Source organism: Sciurus carolinensis, chromosome 1 (assembly GCF_902686445.1).
Source record: "Sciurus carolinensis chromosome 1, mSciCar1.2, whole genome shotgun sequence".
In the NCBI taxonomy this organism is placed as follows: domain Eukaryota; kingdom Metazoa; phylum Chordata; class Mammalia; order Rodentia; family Sciuridae; genus Sciurus; species Sciurus carolinensis.
In genome coordinates, this window is record NC_062213.1 from 179394875 (window position 1) to 179417512 (window position 22638).

A 22638-nucleotide genomic window follows, 5' to 3' on the forward strand; every position below is an offset into this window, starting at 1 on the left:
AGATGAATTAAATAAAGGTATTGTGTCCATCTACACTAAAAATATTTTTAAATATTTTTTTTAAAAATCTACAGTTATCCTCTATATCCTTGTTCTCTTATTTCCCCACACATAAAATTCCATCAACTCTACCTCTAAAACCTGTCCCAAATACATTAATTTCTCTCCATCAATCCTACTATCCTACTCTGTGAAACCATTATTACCTATCTGGACTACAGCAACAACTTCCTAACTACTCTCTCCATTTCCACTCATTCTCTTCCTACAATGTATTCTCCTCATAGCAGCCCAACAGAGTTTAAAAATAAAACCAGATCATCTCATTCTTTCTACCTAAAGCTTTTGATGGCTTTTCCCATTGAACTTAAACTCTAAACTCTTTACCTTGACTACAAGATTTATGTGGTCTGACTCTTGCCTAAGTCTCAAAGTTCATCTGATAACATTGTCCTGTTTTGCTGCAGCCACATTGGACTTTTTTATGTTCCCTAAAGATGGCAAGCTTGAGAAGGTCTTTCCATTGCTCAGTGTGAATGACCTTGGCCTCCTACCTTTAGGTCTCAGCTTAACACTCACTGCTCAGTGAGGTCTTCTTCGATGGCCCAATTTAAGTGTCTCAGAGTTATCCTTCATCACATTACACCAGTAATTTCTCTGCACAGCATTTGCTACTCTTTTTTTTTTTTGTTGTTGTTTGTTAGTGAGCCTTAAACCAGGGGCACTTACCACAGAACTATATCCCAGCCCTTTTTATTTTTATTTTGAGACAGGGTCTTGCTAAGTTGTTTCGTGTCTTCCTAAGTTGTTGGAAACTTGTGATCCTCCTACTTCAGTTTCCTGAGTTGCTGGGGTTATAGGTATGTGCCACCATGCATGGCTATCTGATATTTTTTTAAGAGCAGGATTCTCTGTTTTCACTACAATATCCCTACCAAACTATAATAATCTTTAATGTGTCTTGTATTGTTAAGTAACAATATTTTATTCATTGGAAAATATTTTTGAGGAATGCTACTATTGTTAATGATAATAAAAACACAGGGCAGTTGATGAACAAAGTGCTGTTTGGCAAAAAGGTAAGTTGCCCAAATTCACCCAGGAAATTCATGATATAGCTAGGATTCAAACCTAAGCCTACTGACTCCATAGACTGATTTTAAAAAATGCTACCTCTGTTCTACTTAAATCTTGATTTTCAATAAAACCAGCTTATATCATAACCCTTCAGAAAGCCTTCTCTATTTCATCTAAAATGGAAATAGCATTGATGTGATATCTATATCTACATATCAATTTTATTGATTACCTCTACTGTCATATCATTAAATATTACTTTATGTTACCTGCTCACAACTTAAACAATCAGCAACTCAGGGAGTCCTTCAGTAAAAGCCCTTCAGAGGTTGTTCTACTATACTGATTAGTGTGTTACTAGTTGATTACCTAAAAATGTAGTGATTTTGGAGGTTAAAGAAGTATGAATTGACTTATTCTTCTTCCATTTCCCTTCCATTTCCATTAAGAACTTAAGAGTCTTAAGTTCTTCCAATGTGTCCTTAGTGAGCTGTATGCCTCAGAAGCCAATAAATGTCTGAAACTTTTACACTCGTCTAGTTGTTCATTCTTTCCAGTTGCGGTCATCTTTGTGCTCCCCTCCTTCTATAATTGCTTCTCAGTTTCTACCCCTTCACCTAACATAACTACTTCTCATTAGTGACATTTTTGTTTGTAGCAAGCATTAGCAAACTCTAGCTCACAGACCAAATCCAAGTTGCTGTATTTTTACAAAGTTGTACTAGAATACAGTTATGTTTATGTGCTTATGCATTGTCCTATGGCTTGCTTTTGCACTATAATGGCAGAGATGAATAGTGTAGCACAGATCAATGTAGCCTGCAAAGTCTTAAGTATTTACTATCTAGATTTTTACAGAAATATTTGCCAAACTGTAGTGAAAGCACAACTAAAACCCAGAGGGTGAGGCAATTTGTCTAAGATCCCAGAGCTGGTAAGTTACAGAAGTAAAATCAGTTATATTCATTTATACGGATTTTAATTCATAGATCCTGAAGATCATGGTGTCATACAAAACAGTTTTTCTCTCCATCTTTAGAGACTTTCTTGAGATTTTAGTAGTCTTATGCAAGCAAATGGCTTAACTCTCAAAGGCAATCACCAAAAAAGCGGAGTATAACTAATCTGAATTACCCAAAGGTACTACAGTTTTTGGTAATCTACAGGTTAAACAGAGTCCTCCAGAATACTGGATGATTTGTTGGAGGAAACAAAGCCAATAACAATGGTTTGTTTTATAGCTTCTACCTACTGCTACATGGAATTTGACTATTCAAGAGTCCATCTCAATTACTTAAGGAGCTAAGCAGATAAGAGAAAGTAAATAATCAGTCTAATATACAACATAATAAAAAATAAAAAGGCCTCAAGGATTAGAAACAATACTATAAAGTTCACTAAACACAGCTGTAGGCAAGAACAGGATTTAGCATCAGAACCCCAGTTTTTATCCCTGCACTGTGTCATTAATTCTTAAATATCTTAAACGTCTTACCTTTAAATAACAATCAAAATAACAAATAATAAAAACTAATTCATTTTTTTATTAAACTTTTAGGAATAGAGTATTCAAAACAAATCACTTGAATAAATCCTTACCCTCAGCCAGCCTTACCTTCAACAACATACACCTTAGTCAAAGGAAAGTCAATATTCTTTGCCATTACTTCAATTTCTTGTTTAAGCTTTCCCTCAGGCAGAGGTGTGAATTTGTCAAATAAAGGGGCAATATAATCAGCATAGATTGTGACAAGAACATGAAAAGTAAATGTCAGATTCAGTTATAATGAAACATTACTTCACACCCAAATTGAGAATAGAAACATTCACTCTGGTATTTCCAGATTCAAACAGTCCCAGATAGTAATAGTTTAATATCTGTTTTATTGGAATTAAATCCAAGTAGGAGTCTTATAAAACCTGTCAATTTTACTTAAGAAGATGTTGCTACTAACCGTGACTAAGATCTGGGTGGTGATTAATAGACCACAAATGCACCTGTCAAAACTATCTTGGGAATTGCTGTAACATCATAAGCCAAGCATAAGAAGTAATTCTCTCTTTTAGAGTATTCAAGATACACCTGAAGTCTGTGCTAAACAAACATTACAAGAGATTGTGCGTTTTTACTAGAGCTATCTGTTACCTGGTTGGTTTTTCTGCTAAAATCAATTACCCATAATTCATAATTGTCCACTGTGGTTGAAACAGCACCTGTTTAGGCACTTCAGGAGTATTTCCTCTGCTCTCTTTCCTCTTACTTCAGTTTGCCATATATATAAGTCCACCTCATACCCATTTTCTGATCCTGATCCCACCAGTGGGAAGTAAGCAATGACATCATGTAATTCAGATAAAATAACATCATCATCAGTGAAGCTGAAAACTGACATGATATTTTCTGGGGGCTGTGAACAAACAATTCGATTGTGTTGTATTATTATGTGAAGCAGTAGCATACGGGAAAGAAAAGCTTTTGGGCGATGAGAGAACAAGGAAAGAGAAAGAAGAGAGGAAAGGAAGGAGGTGGCAGTGGGGAGTAAAGAGAAGGAGAGAATGGATACAAGGAAGAAGGAGAAGGGAAGAGGGAAGAAGGAGCAAAGAAGGGAGAGGAGAAGAGAGGCAAAAGAAAGTGAAAGCAGGGGGAGGAGGGCAGAAGAAAGCCGTGTTAAGTGTATGCTTCTTTCTCTAGTCCTCTTAAATCTCTCTTCAAAACATTCATGCTTTTAAGGCCCTGGGGTTTCAGTCAAGAGTCATTAAATTATCACAGTCATCCACTCTGGTGGCAACTCACTAATGCACAACCAGAATTGCCTGGCAACTGGATCATTAAAAGTGACCAATAACTAGCTTCTAAGATCTGTATGAGTCAGTATCAAGAGAAGAAAATGTATAGTCCATCAAATCTTCCATTTATAGACCTCAAAGCAGAAACCAAGGAAAATTTTTTTTTTTTTTTTAGTGTTAGAACCAGGACCTCACACATGCTAGGCAAGCATTCTTCCATTGAGCTCCACTCCCAGCCCTTTTTATATTGAGACAGGGTCTCATTAAGTTGCCCAGGGTAACCTAAAACTTGTGGTCCTCCTATCTCAACATCCCAAGTAGCTAGGATTACAGGGGCGTACTATTGCGCCTGCCCAAGAGAGAAATTTATAGGAGCACCTATTTATATTTCATCTTCTTCTTAAGAACTGTTAACATGCTAGTGAAGATTAAATCACAGTAATATCACCAAGGAACTTTTGTAAAAGAAAATGAAATATTTTACTCACCAGAGAAACAACTAATGTGAACAGCCAGGCATATATAAAAAAATAGTCACCTCCAATTTTAATAATGTAAAGCAGAAGTGAAGACACAGGCAATAAAATACACTGAGTCACAATAAATTTCTTGATTGCATCTTTCATAAAAAAACCTCCAAAGTCTAAAAAGAAAATATCACCACTAGAAACTGAGAAAACTGTTTTGCTTTTTTAAATAGCTAGCAAGTGAATACAACGGACATATTATTAGAGCAATGTTTAAAATGAACATGCAGTGAGACTGTATTGTGACTGACACCAAGCAGTCTAAGATAATAAGTAAATCTCCTGCATTTTACAGCTTAGATAAATTTATTTAAATGCTATTAGTGAAAACACTAAACATTAGTGCTGAAAGAATTATAACAAAACTTTTTTTATATATATTTTTTAGTTGTCAATGGGCCTTTATTTATTTATTTATTTATATGTGGTGCTGGGACTCAAACCCAGTGCCTCACACATGCTAGCAAGTGCTCTACTACTGAGCCACAAACCCCAGCCCCAGGATAGCAAGATTATTTAAACTATGACCTTTATCAAATCTGTAGTTCCTTTTTATCTAAATGAATTCATTCTCTAAAGTAGCACATTATGTTAAAATTATTACCAGCAAAAGACAAAAGTACAGAACATTTTCACATTAAAAAAAAAAAGCCTGTATTTTTATATACCTGATGGTTGAAACCATGTTTTTCTTCTATCACAAATGTATTATAAAGACTCCATGGCAAACCAGTCAATGCACTGAAAGTGTAGCAACAGCAGAAACACCAAGGATTGAATGATCTAAGTATAGGAAAAAAATAATGGCAGTTTTTAATGATGTAATGTAATTCATCCTCCTCACCCCACCGACATGGTACTGGGGACTGAACCCAGGGGGCATTACCTCTGAACTATATTCCCAGTCCTTTTTTTTAAATCATTATTTAGAGACAGGATCTCACTACATTGCTAAGGCTAGTCTTGAAATTGGATCCTTCTTGCTTCAGCCTCTGGAGTAGTAGGGAGTACAGTTCATGTAATTCATTCTTCAAATAAACTACTAGGGAACAAGTCAGTAAATATTTGCTGAGTATTTATTCTATTCCAAGCAGTCTATTTGATCCTATGGTTAATACAAGGACTGAGATATCATTCCTGCCCTCAGAAAAAGTTTAGCTGCAAGGGAAGAAATAAAAGAATAAAACAATTACTCTTTTACTACATAAGCACTATACAAAAATAATCTTAAATCATATAGATAAAATGGTTAAAAGAATTCAGAAAAGAAACAGCAACACATGCTGGTGAATCAAGAAGGGCTTTTCAAAGTTCTTGAGGCTTGAGATGCCTTTCAGGAGAGAGAAATTACTGAGACAGGAAAGGAGAGGAGAGGAGGAGGAATTTAAGCAATTTGCAAAAGTATACAGAGAGAAAACAGCACCCAATATGTGGAAGATGACAAGATGACAAGCCTGGTTGGGATCAGGAAGGGAAACTTAAAATGGAGACTCAAAAAGTTGGACCAGGGTAAATAGGGTAGGGTGAGCCCAGTTTTTCATAAAAAGTCAAAATGCAAAAACTTACCCTCAATAGTTAACTTTTTTTTTTTTTTTTTTTTTGTACCAGGAATTGAACCCAGGGGCACTTTACCCACTGAGCTACATCCCTAGTTCTTTGTTTTAAATTTTGAGACAGGGACTCACTTAGGTGCCCAGGCTGGCTTTGAACTTGCAATTCTGCCTCAGCCTCCTGAGTTGCTGGAATTATAGGCAATTCTGGCTAAACTCATTGTACATTTAAAGATTTTCATAATCTAATGCCAAATGCTTCTTTCCATTACTCCTCTTTATGACCATTTTACTTCTAACAGACAAATGTGACTTACAGTTCACAAAAGTTGATAAAGGAAGTGTGTGACAGGAAAGTTACCCTAGAGAAATTGGAATAGTATACAACCTCCAGCAGCTTTTCTCAGAAAAGTTCTAAACCAACCCAGAAAGGAGAAAATACCTAGGACAGGAGATTCCCCAGGCAATGGGGAGAAAGGGTTTTAACTCATTGCTTCTCAAATGTAACAAGATCTGGCTCTATTCCTGTCAGTGAACACCTCAAGGCCACGGGACACAGAACATTAAAAAGTCCTGCAAACATGACAAGGAGTGACTCAGACTAATACATCTTGAGTAATGGCAAAATGCATCCCTTCTTTGAGATGACCAACTCATTTTCACCTCAAATTCATGTATAGCAAAAGAACTCCAGAGTATTCAAAGTCAATAATACATTATTTGCTAAGAAGGGTCAGGACATGTCTTACTGTCCAAAAATTAAGGATAATGATTATGAGACCCTTGTTGGTAGTTTGGAAAGCAGCAATTTCTGCAAAAAAAACATTGCCTATACCTAGGATAAGCTGAGATCAACCTACTTTTCTTCATTTTTTTTTTTTAATGTAGAAAATGATTTTAGGAAGTGCATGCTGAAAACAGCATGGTACTGGCACCAAAATAGACATGTAGACCAATGGTACAAAATAAAAGACAGAGAGACAAACCCATATAAATATGGTTATCTCATATTAGACAAAGGTGCCAAAAACAAACATTGGAGAAAAGATAGCCTCTTCAACAAATGCTGCTGAGAAAACTGGAAATCCATATGTAACAAAATGAAATTAAACCTTTATCTCTCATCCCGCACAAAAATCAACTCAAAGTGGATCAAAGACTTAGGCACTAGAACAAAGACCCTGTGCCCAACAGAAGAAAAAGTAGGTTCAAACCTTCATCATGTTGGCTTAGGACCTGACTTCCTTAATTGGACTCCTAAAGCACAAGAAGTAAAATTAAGAATCAATAAATGGGATGAATTCAAACTTAAAAGCTTCTTCTCAGCAAAGGAAACAATCAATAACGTGAATAGAGAGCCTACAGAATGGGAGAATATCTTTACCACACGCACCTCAGATAAAGCACAAATTTCCAGGACATATAAAAAACTCAAAAGACTTAACACCAAAAAAACAATAACCCAATCAATAAACGGGCTAAGGAACTGAACAGACACTCAGAGAAGAAGGTACAATGGATCAACAAACATGAAGATGTTCATCTCTTGCAATTAGAGAAATGGATTTCATCTCACTTCAGTCAGAATGGCAATTAATGAGAATATAAGCAATAGTAAGTGTTGACAAGGACGTGGGGCAAATGGATGGAACTAGAGAATATCATGCTAAGTGAAATAAGCCAATCACAAAAAAACAAAAACCGAATGTCTTTTCTGATACGAAGGAGCTGATCCATATTTGGGGGGTTGGGTAGGGAAGAATGAAGGAATTTTGGATTGTGCAGAGGGGAGTGAGGGGGGGGGTGGAGCAGTGGGGATGGGAAGGATGGTAAATGAGAGACATTATTATCCTATATACATGTATGATTGCACTACTGGTGTGACTCGGCACCATGTACAGTCAGAGGAATGAGAAGTTATGCTCCATTTGTGTAAACTGTGTCAAAATGCATTCTACTATCATGTATAACCAATTAGAACAAATTAAAAAATAAAAAGTACATGCTCATTGCTGAATTTTCTTGACATAAAAATTAAAATTGTCAAATTCTCCTCAAAGAAAACTACTTTTGGCATTTTGGTATATAATATACAGACTTTTTATAGATGTAGAATATGTGCATAAAGATGTATGTACAAGGATGCACACCACTATAATTTTAAAAACGGAATCAATCTGAATGTTCATTACTAGGATACTAGTTGTATAAAAAATCTACATGGAACTGGGTATGCTGATGCACACCCATAATCCCAGAGATGCAGGAGGCTGAGGCAGGAGGACTAAGTTCAAGGTCAGCCTCAACAATCTAGGGAGATCCTGTCTCAAAATAAAAAATAAAAGGAACTAGGGATAAGCTCAGTGATAAAGAGTCTCTGGGTTCAATCCCCAGTACCAAAAATAAAAGAAAAGAAGAGAAAAAAAATCTATATGGATATTCACATACATGCTTTTATTTACTCAATGTTGTTTCATACCCTGACTTTTCCATTCAGTAATAAGTTGTATGAAATAATAAAGCAATTGTATTTTTCCCTGTTAGACTGGCAAAAATAAAAAGATAATAAATATACTAAATATTAGCAAGGATCCATGCTAATCCATGTATTTTAATGCTTTATACACCGTGGAAGGCTATAAACCAAAAAAGTCTATAAACCAAAAAGTTGTTTTAGAAGGGAATTTGGCAGCAGTTATCAAAATTTAACTGCACATCGCCTTTAATTAAGTTTATTCCATGAATACTCATATATAATGCATAAAGATTTAGATAAATGATGTGCACTGTAGCATTATTTGTAATAAGGAAAATCTGAAACCAACCAATCAATAGATGAGTAATTAAATAAATGCACATAATGAATACAGGCAGTTCTTGCTTCACATAATAGTCTAAAAGCATAAAAATGACTATGCAAACTCAATCTTTATATTTAATGATCAATATAAAAATTATGATTGTTCTGTCATCTTTAAAAATTTTGGTTGTCATACTGCAAACTGTTACCCCCAGATCTAAATATATAAGAAAAAAATTGGGGGGACTGGGGGGTACCGGGGATTGAACTCAGGGGCACCTGACTATTAAGTCACATCCCCAATCCTATTTTGTATTTTATTTAGAGACAGGATATCACTGAGTTGCTTAGCCCCTCCCTTTTGCTGAGGCTGGCTTTGAACTTTCAATCCTCCTGCCTCAGTCTCCCAAGCTGCTGGACTACAGGTGTGCTCCATCATGGCCTGGCTGGAAATTCTTTTAAAAATAAAATTTTTTAATATACTGTTATTTCAAACATTGGAAATACTGAGGTTTTTTAAAAAACTTTCTTTTTAAAGACTTAAGAGCAGTTTGAACAACACTTGCTTTCTCTTCATGTAATTTATAATATAAAGAACATGTTTTTTCTCTGCCTTGTTGAGTTGTCATACTCCTCTCTTACAACATTTTATAATTTAAACTTTCAGTGTGAAATATCCTTAAGAGGTTCTTTTTTTGTGGGGTGGGTACCAGGGATGGAACCCATGGCACCTAACCACTGAGCCACATCCCAAGCCCTTTTTAAAAAAAATTTAATTTTAAGACTGGGTCTCGGTAGGTTGCTTAGAAACTTACTAAATTGCTGAGGCTGGCTTCCAGCTTGTGATCCTCCTGCCTCAGCCCCCCAAGTCACTGGGATTATAGGAGTGTGTCACTATGCCCAGCTAAAAGGTACTTTAATGCAAGAGGGTATCAGTTATCACTGCCTCTAGCCATCTTCATCCTTTTCATCACAACTATATTCCTGCTGGGGATGTGGCTAAGGGGTAGAGTGTTTGCCTGGCAAGTGCAAGGTCCTGGGTTTGAGCCCCCACACTGCAAAAACAACTATATTCTTCATTTATGTCAGTCAGGTCACCTTCACAAAGTTCCTCTTGTTGCATATCTATCTAGCCTTTAATGATAACAGTGTCAGTAATCCCATGGTCAGTTTTTGTGTCTCTGATACTGGGATAGAACCCAGGGACTCACACAAGCTAGGCAAGCACTCTATCACTAAGCTACATCACAGGCTCTTCGTTGTTTTATAATATAAACACACACACACACACACACACACACACACACACACATATACACACGTCTATATAAATCTCCCAAGTACTGAGTTTGAACCCAGGGGCATGTTTTTGAACCCTTTTAAAATCTTTTCTTTATTTTGTGACAGGGTCTCACTAAGTTGCCCTTGTGATTCTCTTGCCTTGCCTCCTGAGCAGCTGGGATAATAGGCATACACTACCATATGTGGCAGTCAGTTATTTCTTCCATAACTCTATTAATATTAAATTTGAACTTCACTTCCACAGTTATCATTTTTTCTTTTTTTTTTTTTAGGGTAATAGGAGTTGAACACAGACGTGCTCCGTCACTGAGCTACATCCCTAGCCCTTTTTACTTTTAGACAGGTTCTCCCTAAGTTGCCCCAGGGGGCCTTGGATTTGTGATCCTCCTAGCTCAGTCTCCTGAGTGGCTGGGATTACAGTTGTGTACCAATACACCTTGTTTTGTTTTGAGACAGGGTCTCACTATGTTGCTCAGGCTGGCCCTGAATCCCTGGGCTGAAGGGATGCTCAAGTCTCAGCCTCCCATGCAGCTGTGACTACAGGTGTACACCACCACATGTAGCTCAACTATCCATTTTATGGATAATTTTTTATTTCTTTGAATAACTGAATAAAAGATATGCAGTAACCAATAGACTGAAAAAATTGGCATGATTGATCACTGATCACATTAAACAGTTGTTATTTGCATAGTGATTTGAATACTAAACAGCCTGAAGGGCAATTTATACTTCATACAACTACTCACATTATATACTATGGTAGCCAGCCACAGTAGTGCATGCTTGTAATCTCAGCAGCTCAGGAGGCTGAGGCAGGAGGATCACAAGTTCAAAGCCAGCCTCAGTGAAAGTGAGGTGCGAAGCAACTCAGTGAGACCCTGTCTCTAAGTAAAATATAAAATAGGACCAGGGATGTGGCTCAGTGGCCAAGTGCCCCACGCCAAAAAAAATACACTATGGGAACTGAAACTTGAACCATGTTTGCTGAAGGACTGGTGTTCCATTAGTAAACTGGGGTAAATTAAATTTTTATATCAGAACTACACAAGGCAAGAACTGTCAGTACCATGAAGTCATTAAAGAAAACAGAAGTCTATGTAAATTGACAGGAAAAAAAAAACTCTAAAACATTGTTAAATGCAAAAATCATGCTAAGAACATTATATAAAATATGATCCCTTTAAGATAAGGAATACTTTTCATATGCATATGTATTTTAGATTGTGTTCATTCATGCAATAAATATGTTTAATATTTACTCTGTGATTGGCATGGTGTGGCATTAATGATAGAGCAGTATAGAAAATGTATAATGTCTCTGTCTCCTTAGAGCTTAACATTCTTGTCAGGAACACAGATTAAAAAATAAGCAAGTAAATAAAACAAATTAACTGCAGATAGTTGTAAATGTTTTTATTTAAAAAAAAAAAAAAATAGCCAGGTATGGTGGTGCAAGCCAGTAATTCCAGAGCTCAAGAGGCTGAGGCAGGAGGATTGCTAGCCTCAGTAACTTAATGAGGTCCTAAACAACTTAGTGAGACCCTGTCTCAAAATAAAAAGTAAAAAGGACTGGGGATGTGGCTCAGTGGCGAAATGCCCCTGGAATCAAACCCCAGTACAAAAAATAAATAAATAAACAAATAAGGCAGTGAACTTCACTAAAAAGTGACAGAGGGATGCTATTTTAGATGGAATAGTTAAAGAAGGCCTGTCTGAGAAAGTGACATTTAAAATGAAAAGCTCCTTAAATAAGGAGCCAGCCATGTTATTTAAAAGAAACCACCACAAATCATTTCTGAAACAAGGCAGAGAATGTGTAAATAAATTGCCATACCACATATGGCAAATCAGAAAAAGAGACTGCACAGGAAAAGAGGTCTGAAGAGTCTAATTGCTTCAGAAAAGGTATTCAGAAAAGGGACACAGAATGAGCTGTTAAAGCCCAGTATACCTATACATGTAGGAGATTCAGGATTTCAAATACACCATCAGGAAGGAAGTAATATCTGGTAATTTTCAAGTAGAAGTCAGGAAGCAGTGCTGTAGTATCCATTACAGATGAACAGTCTCAGGTTTAACACTTTGCCCAATAACTAGATTTCCTAGAAAAGTGGATGGTCAACTCAAGCAGTTCAATGGAGATTCTAGGAGACAAATTTTCTGTCTTATCTGCTAAAAGTTGGGGACCCAGACTATTTGCTTAGTGTGGGTTCAACAAAATTCATGCTTCTTTTTTAATTGCACAGAGTTGTTTCCCAAGAAGCAGCGGCCTAAACAGAGACTGCATTTTCCAGCTCCCTTGTGTCTGGGTAAGACCAAATGACAGGTTCATCAATGAAATGTGATGGCAAAGGATAGGTATCATTTGGAAGCTAGGGAAAATAAGAAGACGGTACTTCAATCTCTCTAGGACACTGAATGAAAAGTGACTGGGTCCCTAGCTTAGCACATGGAATAAAGTAACCTACTGACTAAAAATACACCTGGCTTTTACATGAGTGAGAAAAAAAACTATTGTGATAAGCCACTGAAATTTTGGAGTTTGTTCCAGTAACCAATATCATCTTAATACATGGGCAGACAAGGATTGTGCAGATAGAGAAGCAAGTCTAATGATGGTGGGAGGCAGAATGTTAACTTTAGTATTAAGTTTGCCAAGCATAAAAAAAGGATTCTGACAAAACATGCTAATGAATAACATACCTCATATTCTGGTCCAAAGCCAGCATAACCACAGAACCGTCCTGAAAGTCTCCAGAGGTAAGGAATTCCTCCAAAGAGAAGAATAAGCTATAAAACAAAGCATACTTTGATTACATGTGAGTAGTACTCAAAACTACCAGGTTCAAGAGCATGTTATAAAGAAAAAAGTACAAAATAATTACAGAAGAAAAAAGACCTACTTCATTCAGGATAAAATATGCATTTAAGAATACAAACCACTGGACATTAAGTTTAGACTATTAAAGTGGTTTTGCCTGTATACTACTATGGGTGAATTGTATGATATGTGAATTATATCTCAGTAAAGCTGTTTAAAAAACAACCAGGTGTTTCATTCACTGGTAGAAGCTAATTAAATCAATCTTATAGAAGAAGAGAATAGAATACTGGAGACTAGGAGGGGATGAGTGGTACCAAATACAGTTAGGAGGAATTAGTCCTACCATAACATGGTAGGGTAACCATACTATAAAACAATTATTATGTATTTTTTAAAATAACTATAAAAGTCCAAAGGTTCCCAGCATAGAAATAATAAATAATCATTATACACTGTATACATAGATCAAATTATAATGCTGTATTCCATAATACATATAAATATTATGTGCCAATTAAAATAACAATAAAAACAGGAGGGATGGGGAAAGATTAGTTAATGAGTTTGAAATTAGACTTAAACCAGAGGAATAAGTTCTTGTATTCTTTTGCATAGTGCAATAATGAGTTTAAAATGATATATATTTTAAAATATCTACAAGAGAGTTTTTTTTTAATGTTCTCATTACAAAAAGAAATGTTTACGGTGACAGGCATGTTAATAATACTTATTTGATCAATATATAATATATACATGTATCAAAACATCATGCTGTATCCTAGAAATATGTACAATATCATGTGTCAACCATAAATCAAATGTTTAAGCTAAATAAATAAAAACTTTTGTAAGAGACCACAATGATAGCTTTATGAATTAGGAATCAAACGTAGAAAGGTTAAATAATTTGTCCCACAGCGAATTAGTGATAGAAATGGAATTTGAATCAGGCTATATGGCTCCATAACTGTCTTTTCCATGAAAGGAAAACAGTTCTTTTCAGTGAGGTCAAAGTTTTCTTTGTATGTTTATTTGTGACAGGGTCTCACTATGTTGCTGGTCTCAAACATGTGGGTTCAGATTTTCCTCTCAGCCTCCGAAGTAGCTGGAACTATGGTTCATGCCACTGTGGCTAACTGAAGTATCAGTACTGACAGAGAAGTGGAAAGACAAGTTCATTTACCAAAATATGGGATAGAATGAGATATCTCTAACTTCTCTGGGTCAGGAAAACCTGAGGTAGGAGTTAGGGATTCATAAGAGTAGGCCCTTTTCTCACTGCCTCCCTTATCTTGCAGATGAAGTGAACAGACATTCACCAAATCACCAGAACATCAGGAATCAACAAACAACTCAGAAGGTGAAAAGAATGCATGCTTAAGAAACTCGACTACTGGAGATAGGGGCTCAGCTCGGTAGTAGAGGTCTTGTCCAGCACCCATGAGGACCTGGGTTCAATCACCAGCAACACATACACACACACACACACCCGCGCCGCCCCCCTCAAAAAAAAACAGTAACTCTACTTCTCACAACAGACAGTAAGTCTGTGGAACTCATTTTGTCAAGAGGAATCAATTTCTTCTTTCTTTGGACAGGACCCCAGAAATGCAATGATCAATTACATGCCTTGGTTTGAAGCACAGTATTTCTATTGATTGATTTAGATATGGATTCTCAGTGTTTGAGAGTTATTTTGGTTTTTTTGTGCGTGTGCTGAGGATTAAACCCAGGATTTTGCACATCCTAAGCACGGGCTCTACCACTGAGCTGGTTTCTACCAAGCTGGTTTGAGGGCTTTTCATATTTCATGGCTATATCTTTCCAATGTGCTTTCCATTTTTTTAAATATTTTTTTTAGTTGTCAATGGACTTTTATTTTTATTCATTTATTTACATGTGGTGCTGAGAATCGAACTCAGTGCCTCCCACAAGCTAGGCAAGTGCTCTACCACTGAGCCACAACCCAGTCTATGTGCTTTCTATTTTATGTATGTATTTATTATTGTGGCACTGGGGACTGAAACCAGGGGTACTCTACCAGTGAGCTATATCCCAAAACCTAAGGTCTCACTAAATAGCCTTGGCTGGCCTTGAACTTGTGATTAAGATGCTGGGATTACAGGTTATATGCCTTTACTTCCAGTTTGTATTTATGAGTAATACAGTGACATGTATTTTTAAGACTACATAAAATGACATCATACTATACTTATTCCACAATTTGCTTTCTGCACTTTATTTTTTTTAGATCCATGGTGATCTTTAAAATTTATTTGGTATTTTTAGCTTGGTTTTTTTTTTTGTGTGTATGTGTTTGTGTATGTGGTGCTGGAAATTGAACCCAGCATCTCAAGCATTTTAGGCAAGTGCTCTACCACTGAGCTACATCTCCAGCCCTTTTTATGTTACTCTGTTTCAAACAGAGTCTGGCTAAGTTGCCCAGGCTGGCCTCAAACTTGTGATCTTCCTGCCTCAGTCTCCCGAGTCACTGGGATTACAAGTGTATACCAGCTTGTTCTCTAAAATTTTTAGATCAAATTATACTTCCATCCACAGCACCTGAGTGGTCCTATTTTCCACAACCTTACCTATACCTTGTACTAGCCACTGTTTCAATTTTTACCAGTATGCTGGGCTAATTTAATATCATAGGTCTCAAGTCTGACTTGTAGTCATAAGCAGCAACAGCAGCAGTATGTATTAGAAATGCAAATTCTTGGGACCCAATGCAGACCTATGGAATCAAACACTGGAAGCTGGAGGGGGGGAGGGGGGGTGGGCGTTCCAGGTGATTCTGATAGACACTAACATTTAAAAATCATTCAAATAAATTGCTGTTTATAGGCTTCCCTATCTCTATGTTCAGGCATTTTCACTTTATAATTATCTCAACCCTGGAAGTAAGTAAACATTGTTCCCAAAAGACATGCTTTGGCACCATTATTTGGCATATGCTCTATTGTTGAACTAATTGACCTGGGTTGTCATTTCTTTTATCCTATTCCCAACACTAATAAATAATGTAGAATTAAGGATTTATAATGCTTTTGGTGAAAGGCTAAAACACCTATATTAAAAGTCCAGCTTTTAGGGCTGGGGAGATAGCTCAGTCGGTAGAGTGCTTGCCTTGCAAGCACAAGGCCCTGGATCGATCCCAGCACCGCAAAAAAAAAAAAAAAAAAAAAAAAAAAAAAAGTCCAGCTTTTAAATAAATATCAAGGGTAGTTTTAATATGAACTTTGAATGATTTATGAATGCATTTGGAAACTGCTGTTACAAATCTTGTTTAATTTACTTTGGGGACTGAAAAACAAAGCACAGGGAACTATAAACTTTCCCTATGTTAATAATCTCACTGAGCACACTCCAGGGAATGTCCTAGGACAAAAACTAATGTTCCTAACAAAAGCAAACCCAGTGCTTTTACACATTATTTCAGTATAGTCTTGAAAAGCAGGCATGGCAGGGAGTGTAATCAAATCTATTTTATAGAGGAGGAAACTGAAACTCAGGTTAAAATAATATCTCTTCCTTCTATTTTATTTTGGGACAGGGTCTGGCTAAATTGCCAAGGCTGGCTTCTGACTTGTGATTCTCCTCCTCTGCCTCACAAGTCACCACTTCTCATTTTAAAGATAGGAAAAATGAGACTACAAAAGGCAAAACTGCTCACACAGAAACATATAGAAATTAGAGAAGTAATAATTTGAACTTTTCTACTCTTCCCTTCTCTACTCCCCAGCCATTCCATTTCTTGATGGGATCTCACTATGCTGGTAAGGCTGGTCTCAAACTCTTTGGGTTCAAGTGATCCTCCTGCTTCAGTCTCTGGTATAGCTAGAACCACAGGCCTACAACACAGCACCTAGCCATTCCATTTCCTCAATGTGGTTTTTACTGACATCTGAGATATTAGGGGAGTCTGTTTTAGAGAGCTAGACAGTCATAAGGTCACTGCTTAATTTTCTCAGGTAAAAAATACTGATTAAAATAAATAGTCTAAATTAATCTTGTTCTCCATGACAAAAAAATACAGATCTATTAATTTTAATCAATGTAAAACAGAAACAAACTTGGTTTAAACAGAACAGTTTCAAAGTAACACCAAATTTGCTTCCTATCCAATGGTAAATGTAGCTACTAACTCCCAGAGATAAATTAGCATATTCATGTTGTCATCCTTAGTTTCAAGAATTTTTAAAAAATTTTTTTAGTTATAGATGGACACAATATCTTTATTTTATTTAATCATTTTATGTGGTGCTGAGGATAGAACCCAGTGTCTCACATGTGTGAGGAAAGTGCTCTACCAGAGTCATAATCCCAACCCAAAAACAGATAAATTTTTTTTTCTTGGTACCGGGGATTGAACTCAGAGGCACTCGAGTCACATCCCCAGCCCTATTTTCTATTTTATTTAGAGACAGGGTCTCACTGAGTTGCTTAGTGCCTCGCTGTTGCTGAGGCTGGCTTTGAACTCTCAATCTTCCTGCCTCAGCCTCCTGAGCCGCTGGGATTACAGGTGTGCACCACCATGCCCAGCTTCAATATAATTTTAAAGACTCAGATCAGCAGACTCAGATCAGCAGAGTTTGAAACCCAGTTGTCTCACTTAATTAAAAGGCAATAATAATGACTATCCTTTCTACTTCATTGTTGTAAACATCAAACAATGAATATAAAAACTGCATGACATGCAAATCATGATGACTACTGTACCCAGCTTTAGCCATCAGTACTGCTTCTAGTTAAGCCACGGCTCACTGCAAGTCTCTTACTTTGTATATATATTCATCCAACCTCTATCATCTCTTAGAAAAAATTGAGCCAATTCTATGATCACCAACCATAATTACCAAGCTACTGCCCTATGTCCTGGAATTCTTTACTAGTGACAATCTTGGAGACTGAAAATGCTTTCTGTGCCAGTTTATCAATGGGGTAAGTCAAAGAACTTCAGGGCTGGGCGGATGGCTCAGTAGTAGAAGCATGCTTAGCATACGCAAGGCCCTGGCCCAGAAGCACCAGGGGTGGGGAAAATATAAAAGAAAAATGAAGCAATCACCAAAAAGGTAGGGGAAAGTGTCTAAATTCACCAGCTTTATTTCCATCTCTCTCTGAAGGCTGAGTTCCTACTAGAGCCCTAACCTAACAGAAAAAAAAGTGAAGATAAGTTAACTAAAAGTCAAATTATAATCCACAATAATGCTACCTTTCCTGGTTTGGCTAGAAGGAATCAAATGCTGGGCTGGGGATGTGGCTCAGTGGTAGAGTTCTTGCCTGGAAAGCGTAAGGCCCTGGGTTCAATTCCCAGTGCCTAAAAGAAAAAAAAACAATACTAATCTTCAATTTCTCAATACCTAAATCAGTCTTTGATTAATAAAAACATAATTAAAAAGTCAATATGAAAAGACTAATTACTAGAAATAGCTGTGTGCCCAAAAAGTCAATGCAATTTTATTTCCAAATCTTTTAATTTTTCTAAAATACCAAATTAGCTGGGTACAGTGGCAGCCAGCCTCAGTTACTTAGCAAGACCTTGTCTCAAAATAAAAATTAAAAAGACTGGGGTGTAGCCCACTGGAAGAGTGCCCTGGGTTAAATTCCTAGTACAAAAAACAAACAAATGAATAAAATACTAAGATTTACCTCTTCAGAATGCCATCTTCCACTATCTTAAGGAAATGAAAGCAGTTCTAGTAAACTGGATCTAACCATGATAGTCTTAATATTTTATGTTTGTCAAGGAAAATTTTGTGACTAGCTAGACAATTTTGTCTTTTGTTTTTGCACTATACTGGGGACTGACCATTGAGTTACATTTCTAGCCATTTTTGAGACAGGATCTCACTAAGTTGTCTGGGCTGACTTGGGATTTTTAATCCTCCTACCTTAGATGCCCAAGTAGCTGGAATTAAAGGTGTGTACCACTGCCCTGACAAGTCTGTCATCATTTTAACAATGCAATATACAGTTTTGTTTCTTTAACTCATGAAACAATTATGGTAGCCAATCTCAGTTATTTTCATAGATAAAGGAATCTTTCTGTTTGTGGAACTAGTGGACCTAAGAGAGTTCTGAAGGAACAATGGTGATGACAAACATAGTATCAGCCAACACTATGGAGCACCTAACAATGGATCAGTTCCCAACTGTAAATATATTACATATATAAGCTCATTTAATCCTCTCAACAATATTATGAGGAACTATTATTAACATACCATTTTAACGAATGAGAAAACTGGAGCACAGAAATGTTGAGTGACTTGCCTGAGGTCACAAAGTTAATGTGATAGAGCTAAGATTCAAACTAAAGTCGCCAGAGTTCAGTTGCTCAGGATCTCTACACCATGCACTTTCAATTATTCTTGACAGAAGAGAAAATCTTTTTCTTTTTTGGTACCAGGGATTGAACCCAGGGGTACTTAACCACTGAGCCACATCCCCAGCCCCCTTTATAAATATATTTTATTTAGAGAAAGGGTCTTGCTGAGTTGCTTAGGGTCTCCCTAAGTTGCTGAGACTGGCTTTGAATTCACCATTCTCCTGCCTCAGCCTCCCAAGTTACTGGGATTACAGGCGTATGCCTCTTTTTATGAATGAAGCACAAATATATACCCATGGTATAAAAACTGATCTGTGATATTAAAATTTCAAGAAGGGGAAATTAGCAAAAAAAAAAATGTGTAATAGAAAGGAAGGGCAATGAAGGGGAGATCATGAAAAAAGGATGGCAAACATTGCTTAATACCACATAGCCCTTCTTTTTTCAGCATGCAGGTAAGACTGGTCCTGTGTTTTGCTAAAATGGTCTCATTCATTATTTCATTGACTAAATATGAGTTTTGTGCTTATTATATATACCAAGCAGTAGGCATAAAATGATAAACAGACCCTAAAGAACACCTTCTTTAAGAAACAGTTTGGGGCTGGGGAGATAGCTCAGTTGGTAGAGTGCTTGCCTTGTAAGCACAAGGCCCTGAGTTCGATCCCCAGCACCCAAAAAAAAAAAAGAAACAGTTTATCAGGGCTGGGGTTGTGGCTCAGTGGTACAGCATTTGCCTAGCATGTGTGAGGCACTGGGTTCGATCTTCAGCACTGCATATAAATAAATGAGCAAAATAAAGGTCCATCAACAACCAAAAAAATTAAAAATTAAAAAAAAAAAAAAGAAACAGTCTACAACTAAACAAGCAAATTTAACACAATGTGATAAGTACTCTGACCCTCTTAAGGTGCAAGGAGTTTCAATGGTTTCTTAGAAGAGATGGTATCTTAGCTGGATTCTAATGGAAGAACAGGGATTAACCAACCACCACTGAGAAGTTGGATATGAAGTAGGAGGAGAATAGCACCTCAGGCAGAGATACCAGCATGAGAAAACATGACAAATCCTAGCAAGTCAACCTGGGTATGAGATGGTCAATAAAGAAAGGGGAAGAAGATTCAAGGGGAAGGAACAGAAAGATGAGGCTCAAGGATCTACAGCCAGATCAAAAATGACCTCATAGATCAAAACTCTGCTTCAGAAAGATTCCTTTGGCTGTAAAGTGGAGGATAGGTTAGAGATTTCAATGTAAAGGTGGGAAGACCAGTGGCGTTCATTACAAGAATAACATACATAGACCTGCAGGTGAAAGTTATCATATTTCAACTGACTATGCAGTTATGTATCTGTGTTTGTTTTGTTTTGTTTGTTTTTTCTCAGCAGTACTGGGTATTGAAACCAGGGGGCTCTACTACTGACCTACATCCCCAGCCCTTTTTATTTTTTATTTTGGGACAGGATCTCCCTAAATAGCCCAGGCTGGCCTCAAACTTGTGATTCTCTGGCTCTGGCATCAGCCTCCTGAGTCACTGGTATTACAGGTGTGCCACCACTCCTAATGTTTCTGATTCCTTTTTTTTTTTTTTTTTTTTTTTTTAATATATTTAGTTGTAGGTGACACAGTACCTTTAATTTATTTTTATGTGGTGCTGAGGATGGAACCTAGGGCCTCACGCATGCTAGGCGAGCGCTCTACCACTAAGCCACATCCCCAGCCCTGTTTCTGATACTTTACTGTGGAGAATTACTATCAATAACAAAGCTATACCACTCCTCAGTATTTTTCCAAAGAATTAATGTTAGCATATTTTAGGCATACATGCATACCCATGTATACAGCAGTTGCAATTCACATAGCCAAATTATGGCACCATCATAGGTGTCCATCTACAGATGAATGCATAAAGAAAATATGGAGCTGGGTATGGTGGCGCATGCCTGTAATCCCAACAGTGCAGAAGGCTGAGACAGGAGAATTGAGAGCTCAAAGCCAGCCTCAGCAAAAGTGAGGCGCTAAGCAAGGGTCAGTGAGACCCTGTCTCTAAATAAAATACAAAAATAGGGCTGGCTCAGGGGTCGAGTGCCCCTGAGTTCAATCCCCAGTACCAATTAAAAAAAAAAAAAAAAAAAAGAAGGAAAATATAACATATGTACACAATATAGAGTTTTATTCAGCTATAAAGAACAAAATGTCATTTGCAGAAGAATGCATGGAACCTAAGAGCATTAGGTTAAGTGAAATAAGCCAAACTCAGAAAGTCAAGGGTCATATGTTTTCTTTTATATGGAAGTTAGGAAAAAAGGAGAATCTCATGAAAACCAAAGAGAAGCTAGTAGAGTAAATAAAGGGGGCCAGGAGAGGAGAAAAGAGAAGGTACTAGGCAAAGAAATTTACCAAATTATGTTATGGGGATATAAGAATGTCATAATGAATCCCACTATTTGTATAATTATAATAAAACACCTGAATTGTACATTTCAAAGGGTAAATTTATAGAAAGTGAATTACATCTCAACAGCTACTGAAATAACAAGTATCAGGTCATGCTTATGACATTAAAGTGTCCCAAGTGGGTAAAAAATAATAACAACAAAGGTTTTTCAAGCATTGTGGGACTGGTAGGCATGGTACCCTCTTTTGTGTCATAAAGATACGAAAATGAAAACAAACATTGCAAAGTATTAAACAATTTGAGAGACTGACTCTCCAAAAGGTAAATTACTCACAGTGCCTTCAACTTCTGAGTAGAGTCCTGACCAGAAGCTGAAAGTACTTTTATCCAGTTGATACAGTCGAGATTTCTCAAATGTTTCAGAATCCATGATCTGTGCTAGCTCTGGTGGTACATGAGTTGTTGTTTTATATATCCTTCTCTGAAATATTAAAAAAAAAAAAACACCTTAACAAAACAGTCAATTTTTTATTACAATAGTAATTTATGATCAAACATTGCATGGTTTATAGCATTAACTTGTCACTTAAGCCTGTAAAGTGTGTTTCACACATACGAAAAGACTGCATTTCACCAAGTACACTAATTACTGAAACAACTGATGCAGGAAGTAAAAACAGAACAAGAGAATATGATTCTAGTTGACTAGATAAATTAAAATTAGGATTATCCTCACACTTCAGTTTACATACGCAAACCAAAGCTTTAACATCACAAGGGTGCCACTCATTCTGGGTATGACATATGTCCTATAATACAGAAGAAAAATTTTGTGGAAAAGAGAAGTAAACATACTAACCACAGTAATAATAGACACTGTGGTTAGTCATTAAATTTGGTCCTAGAAGCCAAATTAAGAGAGATTTAAGGAATCACAGAAACTTACCATGTATCTAAGATCAATTTTCTCATTATGTCCAATTCTAAAAGGTAATTTTGGCCCATGGGACATACCACAAGGAACAGATACAAAAACAAAAA

The 22638-nt window shown here is 36.7% G+C and overlaps 1 protein-coding gene across 1 annotated transcript in view; it reads right to left on the minus strand.

The window, feature by feature from the left end:
* Zmpste24 (zinc metallopeptidase STE24) overlaps window positions 1-22638 on the minus strand; it is a 49677-nt gene that overhangs the window by 24570 nt on the left and 2469 nt on the right. The window contains 7 exon segments of the mRNA XM_053743425.1: window positions 2693-2834; window positions 4353-4498; window positions 4835-4841; window positions 5060-5141; window positions 5143-5174; window positions 12750-12836; window positions 21932-22078. Of these exon segments, the coding sequence (XP_053599400.1) occupies window positions 2693-2834; window positions 4353-4498; window positions 4835-4841; window positions 5060-5141; window positions 5143-5174; window positions 12750-12836; window positions 21932-22078 (643 nt within the window).